This window comes from Neolamprologus brichardi, chromosome 20 (assembly GCF_056152115.1).
Source record: "Neolamprologus brichardi isolate AB-2024 chromosome 20, ASM5615211v1, whole genome shotgun sequence".
Lineage (NCBI taxonomy): Eukaryota > Metazoa > Chordata > Actinopteri > Cichliformes > Cichlidae > Neolamprologus > Neolamprologus brichardi.
In genome coordinates this window covers 30,778,000-30,785,836 of record NC_142123.1, presented here as the reverse complement: position 1 = coordinate 30,785,836, position 7,837 = coordinate 30,778,000, and the positions used below count along the sequence as shown (strand labels likewise).

The 7,837-nt window shown below is 41.9% G+C and overlaps 1 protein-coding gene across 1 annotated transcript; it reads right to left on the bottom strand.

Annotated features, from left to right (window-relative positions):
- Positions 1-234: 234 nt before the first annotated feature.
- hsd17b10 (hydroxysteroid (17-beta) dehydrogenase 10) lies at positions 235-4,675 on the bottom strand. Its single transcript, XM_087834104.1, has 6 exons — positions 4,615-4,675; positions 2,624-2,788; positions 1,484-1,648; positions 1,264-1,392; positions 1,070-1,178; positions 235-939 (listed from the first exon to the last, which is right to left on the bottom strand). Exons 1-6 carry the CDS (start codon positions 4,636-4,638, stop codon positions 749-751), a joined length of 783 nt encoding a protein of 260 aa, XP_087690230.1. The 5' UTR covers positions 4,639-4,675; the 3' UTR covers positions 235-748.
- Positions 4,676-7,837: the final 3,162 nt, after the last annotated feature.

Sequence of the window (7,837 nt, the reverse complement as noted above, 5' to 3'; positions counted from 1 at the left end):
ATGGATTAAAAGTAGATTTATTAAGAAGTATATTTGTCTAGACGATAAAGGATCTTAACACAGAACAAATAAAATAAATTATCCTCCAGCTTTCACGAGGCTGGAAAGTTCATGCACTAAAGCAAAAATAAGATTTGTGTCATATCTTTGTTTTGGTTTTTTGCTACAGATTAAAAAGGAGAACATCAACCACGTGAGGTTAATTTCCATAATTTTTAAACACTTTCACTCAGATTAGTCAAACTTGTGATGTTTATTGTACTGTAGTCAGTTTTTACATTCACATAAAAATTTGAGAAAACAGTCAGTGATTCCTGACAGACATATTTACAGTGTGCAGATTCTTACAATGTAAATACAGCCACAAAGACAAACATACAAGACTGGTTCTATGATTAAACTCAGCAGCCTGTTCTCACACTGTAGATGATGTCAGATGTGCACAATGTTACGTATGATTCATAGCAAGAGTCGGACCCGTTCAGGACCACCTGGCGTCACGTTTAAAGGCACTCAGGCACTTTTTTTCTCTGCGTATGGATTTCTGTGTATTTTAGCTCCAAACCTAAATGAGTAGCTAGAAGTTATCAGTGAGTAAACACAAAATTTAAAGTGGAAAATGCTAAACTACAATACGAGAAACAAACTGCAGCCCTCCTGCTTTCTCAAACTCCTCACATCGAGCTACATCTTTCATGTATCATTGTGACGCCAGCAGATTCTGATAAAACACTGAGATGAGAACGCCTCAGGGCTGCATGCGAATGGCTCCGTCCAGTCTAATGACCTCCCCGTTGATCATGGGATTCTCAACCAGGCATGTGACCAGGTGAGCAAACTCAGCGGGGTCACCCAGGCGCGAGGGGAAGGGCACCTGGCGCGCGAGGAATGAGCGCACCTTCTCTGGAAGACTGGCGAGAAGAGGAGTGGAGAAGAGCCCTGAAGGAAAAAAAACAGTTTTGTTGATTTTTGTGTCAATTTTTGATCAAATAATCAGAACATCTAATTTCTCCACATAGTTTTCGGTTTAGTTTAAGTTAACTATGACGGGCTAAGTAGGAACACTAACCGGGTGCTATGGTGATGACTCTGATGCCCACGGGTGCCAGGTCTCGTGCGATGGGAAGAGTCATCCCAACGATGCCGCCTTTAGAAGCGGAGTAAGCCGTTTGTCCGACCTGAAGAATAAATAAATACAAAATCACTAATTTATTTTATCACTCGCTTAAAAAATACTATATATAGTATTTTTTTAAACCTTACCTGTCCGTCGAAAGCTGCCACGCTGGCGGTGTTAATGATGCAGCCTCGGTGTCCGTCTGCGTCGGGTTCGTTCTTCCCCATCTCGCCCGCAGCCAGGCGAATCACATTAAAAGATCCTGTAAGGTTCACCTGCAGGTTAAAATAAATAAATAAATAAAAGCCACATGTGATTCTCTGATTACTTCTTCTGTCCGTCTCATCATCTGTCCGGCCGTCTTACATCGATGACACGCTGGAAGTCCTCCAGGCTGTGAGGGAGGTCCTTCTTAAAGTTATATGTTTTCACAGCCACAGCAATGCCAGCGCAGTTAACCGCCAAGTCCAACTTCCCAAACTTCTCTTTGGCCAGGGAAACAGCTGACCGCACCTCTGCCTCTGATGTCACCTGGAAAACGACGAGGACAAGAAGCCCTTTTGCTCACATCAAATTATAAAGCATTCCAGCCAATAACAACCCCAGTAGAAGAACTCGAAATGCACCAAAGATTCTTTATATTCCCTGTTTGCAGGAAAATAGAGGACAGATAAGAATAATTATGGCCAAAATGTCCAACTTTAATGCACTGGTGCTGGTGCTCAGCATCTACTGTGTGTGAGCGCCATCTACTGAGCTGACAGGGTATTACATTTCCAGTGGCACATGCAGAATCTACAAGATGGTGAGAATTTCACATCCAACCGCTGAACAGACAAAGACTGTATCCACGTGATGGCTATAAAGGAGCTGTTGTAATTTTGCCTTTGTGTCAATGCTGGTGTGAGCCCCGTTCATGCTGTATTGATCCCTTTCCGAAGGTTTTCACTTTCTTTCAACAAATCTCAGAAATCTGTTTGGTTTTGATGCTCAAATTATTTTTCCACAACTCAGCCCACTATATATTTATCTGTCTGTCAATCAATCTACTGGTCTCTGGCTCAGGTTTTAGCTGCCTTTATGTCAAAAGGTATGTGACATTCTTCTTTATGGGGTCAGAATGGCGTCCTCGATGGTTCTAGGTTGAAGTTGTTGCACTTTTTTGTTTTTCTTATTAATCCCACACACCCCAAAAATCCACTAAAATAAACCCTTTTTAGGAAAAGTCATAAAATATGAAATGATTGTGTTTTAATTCAACAGAGTTACTTGATTTTTTTAAATGCCAAGGATGTCAAAATGACCGCTTTTGTGGTTCTAGTGCTAAAGGACAGTCGGTATTCATTTCACACATGGCTTAAGAAGCATTTTGGTCCATTTTGTTCTATTCGATTCATGTAAAAATGCCCCGCACAGCTCACACAGATAGGAGTGTTTACAAATGTGACTTTCTCTGGTAATGGTTCCAAAATATGGAGTCTAGCATCGGTTGAATTTTGGACTCACGTCTGCAGGAGCAAAGGCACAGCGGTTTCCCAGACTGGCTGCCACAGCCTGTCCGTCAGAGGAGGGCAGGTCCAAGATCACAGCAGACGCTCCGCTCTGCACCAGACGCTCCACGGTGGCCCGCCCCAAACCGGAGGCACCGCCTGTTACCAGGCCAACCATACCCTGCTCAAAACACACATAAAGAGGGACGCCCGCCGGGACAAGAGGAGGGGGCAGAAGAAAAGGCGAAAGAAAGTCGCAGGTCAATAAGAAAGACGAGTGAAAGGACAGATCAGAACATCACTGGGTTCCTTTCAAAAAGACACTGCATGTTTTATCTGTTAAACTTTAATTCCTCAGTAATGGATTATATTAGGTACACTTCATGAAAGTGTGATGGGATTTGTTTTTGGTTAGTCAAACATATTTGATGTTAAAGCTGCTTCATTGAATTTAAAAAAATACTTTTTAAAATCTTGTCCAGTGTCTTTAAAGTGATTACCAATGAATCCTATTCAATATCTCTCTGCTGTGGTTTTCAATGATCAAAATTCAATAGTAATCAGATCAATACTCCAATAAAGGCCTTTCAGAAATAGTACTGCAACATCCACACTGTATTGAAAGAAAGCTTTAATTGGAAATAATGACAAGCCACAATTTCCCTAAAGATACTGTTGGAGTGGAAAAAACTGCTAGTTGAATGAACTAGACGAACTTTGGCACCATTTCTTCGTAACACTGTACCTTGCACTTTGACCTTCCTGCCGTATGTGCAGCTGCTGCTGTGGAATGAGGAGCATTTTAACCCAAAACATCATCTTTACCATCATCTAAGCAAATGGCATTGTTGCTTAAATCTAACAAAACTGCAACTGAAAACATGTTAAAGGAATGAAACCTTTATGACAGAAACATTGAAAATAAAGTAGCCAGTCGCCATAAAGAACATAAATAACATACATAACTTCTGACTGTCTGATCACAGACATTTCATAGGAAATTTAGCTGTCATTCAAATGTTTTAATTAAAGAAAAACGAGACATGAATTAAGGTCTTTGCTGCAATAATATGAACTACATTCCTTCCTTTGTATAGGAGGCATATGAACCATTATTCTACATGTAAACGTCTGGATCGTGTCTTTATATGGGAGATGCAGTGCAGTCAGTGTTTCCTCAGCGTTTGCTGGGATCAGTCGTTCAGTGTTTGCAGTCTACATCAGGAGACCCATTACATCAAAATGCCACAGGTTTCCCTGCATATGAACATTTTGTCACCCACCAAAGAGGTTTTTGTTTCCCCCATGAAAAAAATCACAGCGATCACCTGTGATAAAACACTTTTAACAGGATGTTTATCCGGGGTTTTATACACTCCAGCATAACATAGACTTTTTGTATCAAATATCCGGAGATTATAAGAAACTCCCCAGGCTTCCGTGAAGTAAGGTGACACAGACTCATTGTGCTTTTGTTGGCAGACAGTCCCCAGAAACCAGACTTGAGCCTGAAAAAACCTGATGCGAAAAATACTGGGGGGGGGAAGTTTTAAACACCTCCTTCTAAATGATCTTATTTGTTTTGACGGTGCAAAGTTGGCTAAGGGGGCTAAGCAAACATGCGCGCACCTTCATTTACTCACCAGATTCATCTCAATGACCGGTTTTTATTAACTGAAATATAAATACAGCATTATTAATTTAATTAATTAATTTAAGCTGCCATGTTTAAAAGCCCTCGTGTGTCCTGTGTCCATCTAACTGACAGCCGGAGGTCAGCCGGGAGGGCTGAAGGGGGAGCTATCAGCATGTTTGCTAACCTGCATGTATGCTAGCCGAGCACTCAAACGTATGGACTACAAAGAGAGCGTGCACGCCGGAAGAACCAGAAAAACTCGCACAAATCGAAACCGAAGCAAGGTGAAAGTCTAACGCATCATATCTCCTCAGAGGAAAAGAAAACGGCGAGGCAGCGCGGAGATATTTCATGTTTATTCTGCTGCTCACCTTCACACACCGAATGTTCGCCATCGTAGATCCGACTCGGCTGACGTCATACCAAAGATCGTGTATGTATGAGAGAGAGTCTGTGATGGATGAAGACGAGCTGAGCTCTTTACTGTTACTTGACTGATAAATATGAGATTTAAAAAGGTGTAAAACGTTCTCACAGACTGATAATAATAATGTGTGCAGCTATTTACAGTTTGCACTTTATGCTTTAATCTGCGCTTGTAATATGAAATGTTTGTAACATAACAGCTACAAACACTTGGTAGAGCCTACATTAAGACAGACACAGACATGGTTCACACACACGGTTTGTGTACCCGAAAAACCATCAGAGTGAGAGCTCTTTTACTTATCTTTGCTCAGAACCCCGCCCACTAAGTTCTGATCTGACCAATCCGGTCTTTAAGTCTGACATCGTAGGGTCGCTGTCAGACCGGATAGATAGGCTGAACTACTGTAATTCATTATTATCAAGATGTCCTAAAAATTCCCTGAAAAGCCTCAGCTACCCCAAAATGCTGCAGCTAGAGTACTGAGAGTACTGCATATTTTCTCCTATATTGGCTTCTCTTCATTGGTTCCATAAAGGTCTTAAATAATCAGTTCATAGCTTATCTTAATGACATAGTATCATATCACCCCATTAGAGCACTTCACTCTTGCTCTGCAGGCCTACTTGTTGCTCCTAGAGTATTTAAAAGTAGAATGGGAGGCAGAGCCTTCAGTTTTTAGGCCCCTTTTCTGTGGAACCAGCTTCCAGTTTGGATTCAGGAGACTGACACTATCTCTACTTTTAAGATTAGGCTTAAAATTTTCCCTTTTTCTAAAGCATATAGGGCTGGATCAGGTGACCCTGAATCCTCCCTTAGTTATGCTGCAGTAGGCGTAGGCTGCTGGGGGGGGGTTCCATGATGGATTGAGTGTTTCTTCTTCAGTCACCTTTCTCACTCACTATGTGTTAATAGACTTCTCTGCATTGAATCATTCTTGTTCCTAATCTCTGGCTCTCTTCCACAGCATGTTTTTTGCATCCCTTTTATCCCTTCCCTGAGCCTGGTTTTGCTGGTTTCTTCCTGTTAAAAGAGTTTTTCCTTCCCGCTGTTGCCAAAGTGCTTGCTCCTAGGGCGTCATATGATTCTTGGGTTTTTCCTCTGTATGTGTTATTGCAGGGTCTAGTATAAAGTGCCTATTACAAAAAAAGGAATTGAACTGAAAATTGTTCCCGTCCTGGTTCCCTGGGAAAGCAAAAACCCGTGCCTCCACCGTGACAGAGCTGGAAACAGCTTGAGGTTATTGGTGCTCATCTCCTTATCAAGAGCATTCTCAGTCCATGTGGCAAAGTCAGCCAGGGTGAGACTCCCTTCAAGGCTGTTGTCATCTTAAATTTTTCACAATATTAAGCACTAAATGCCTAGACCTACTTTATCATTTTAATCACTGGTGGTTCAAGAAATGAAATGTAATCTCACAGACTCAGATTCATGGAGTCACGGGTGTTTGAAAGATTTTATTGCATGTGTTATAAAAAAAGTTGTGTTTAACTGCAGTAACGTCATAACTTACAGGGCTAAAAGTGACTTAATAATAATAATAATAATAATAATAATTATTATTATTATTATTATTATTATTATTATTATTAATACAACAGTGTATTTGCTAAAAACATCAGTCATAATCAGGACAATGTCAAGCCCACCAAGGGAGGGCTCCAGCAAAGTAAAATCTATGGCCAGGATTTTATTTAGCCTAGATGCCTACAAGTGGCCCATATAGCTATGCGATACCAACCCTGAATCTTTTGTAGTTTGACAACGCTCACAACCCTAGACCCACCGCTTGATGTCAGAGGACATCCCTGGCCAGTAACAGTGCTGTCTGACCAATTTGGTGGTACGCTCATGGTCCTGGTGCAGCTGTCTCAGCTGAAGTCCCAGAGACTTTAGAGCATCTGGGAGGACAAGTTGGAGCACTTCCTCACCCCCATCAGGACGTGAAGTCTGGCGATCAAGTATGCCAGCCTTCTCTACCAAACGGTCCCACTGACGTAGCAGAACAATAACTGGCTTGGGAACCTCGCTCTTCTCCCCTGGAGATGGCGGAGACTGCCTTTTCCAAAACACCAAGAAATCCCTCAGGTGTGGATCAGCCTGGTGTCCTCTGGCAAATGCTAAACGTCCTGCATGGTGTTGGGCTGTAAGGACAACCCCCACCTGTGGACGTTGGGCCCTCATGCCAACCTCATGGACTCTGTTTCTGACTGTTTGAGTAGACACATGCACATTTCTGGCCTGCTGGAGGTCATTTTGCAGGACTCCTGTTCCTCCTTGCACAAAGGTGGATGTATTGGTCCTGCTACTGGGTTGTTGCCCTCCTACACATCTCCTGGTAGGACCTCCATGCTCTGGACACTACGCTGACAGACAGAGCAAACCTTCTTGCCACAGATCACATTGATGCACCATCCTGGATGAGCTGCACTACCTGAGCCACTTGTGTGGGTTGTAGATTCTGTCTCATGCTACCACTAGAGTGAAATCACCACTAGCATTCAAAAGTGACCAAAACATCAGCCAGAAAGCTTATGTACTAAGAAGTGGTCTGTGGTCACCACCTGGCTAATTGCCTATAATTTCCACCTATTGTCTATTCCATTTTCACAACAGCACGTGAAATTGATTGTCAATTAGTGGACAGTTTGATTTCACAGAAGTGTGACTGACTTGGAGTTACATTGTGTTTAAGTGTTCCCTTTATTTTTTGATCAGTGTATATACATCCCAAAAGGCTCACACAAGCTAGGTCCCTTAACCTTTGGTAGCTGTTGAAAGGATTAAGTTGTGGTATATCAATGGCCAGAAATGCCATTATTACATCATTATTACTTTATCACAAAGTCAGGGGTGATCCGAGATGAGTGCTGCAAGGTACACTGTGCTGCAAAAGTGCTGTTGCTTTCCTCCATCTTCAAAATGCATCACCCTCCAGGACCTGAAGATCAGTAAAGCACCAGCCAAACAGGACTTCACAGATATTTCAATCAATACTAAACCACTGCAAATTACCATCAATGTCTTTTTCAGAGGTTTATTATCTAAAAAAAGGATACAATTTAACATGTCCAAAATAATATCTCTATAACATTGAGTGCCAGACCTGATCTAATAAAAAAGAGAGACATCTTTGCATCAATTAAGAAAACAGTTTATTTTATGAA

What these genes read in the sequence shown, in the direction of transcription:
- hsd17b10 (XM_087834104.1), bottom strand. Translation starts at nt 4,638, where the DNA reads ATGGCGAACATTCGGTGTGTGAAG. An exon ending in GTGCCTTTGCTCCTGCAGAC is followed by an intron (nt 1,649 to 2,623) that starts GTGAGTCCAAAA and finishes GTCGTTTTCCAG; the next exon opens with GTGACATCAGAGGCAGAGGT. An exon ending in AGTCATCACCATAGCACCCG is followed by an intron (nt 940 to 1,069) that starts GTTAGTGTTCCT and finishes TTTTTCCTTCAG; the next exon opens with GGCTCTTCTCCACTCCTCTT.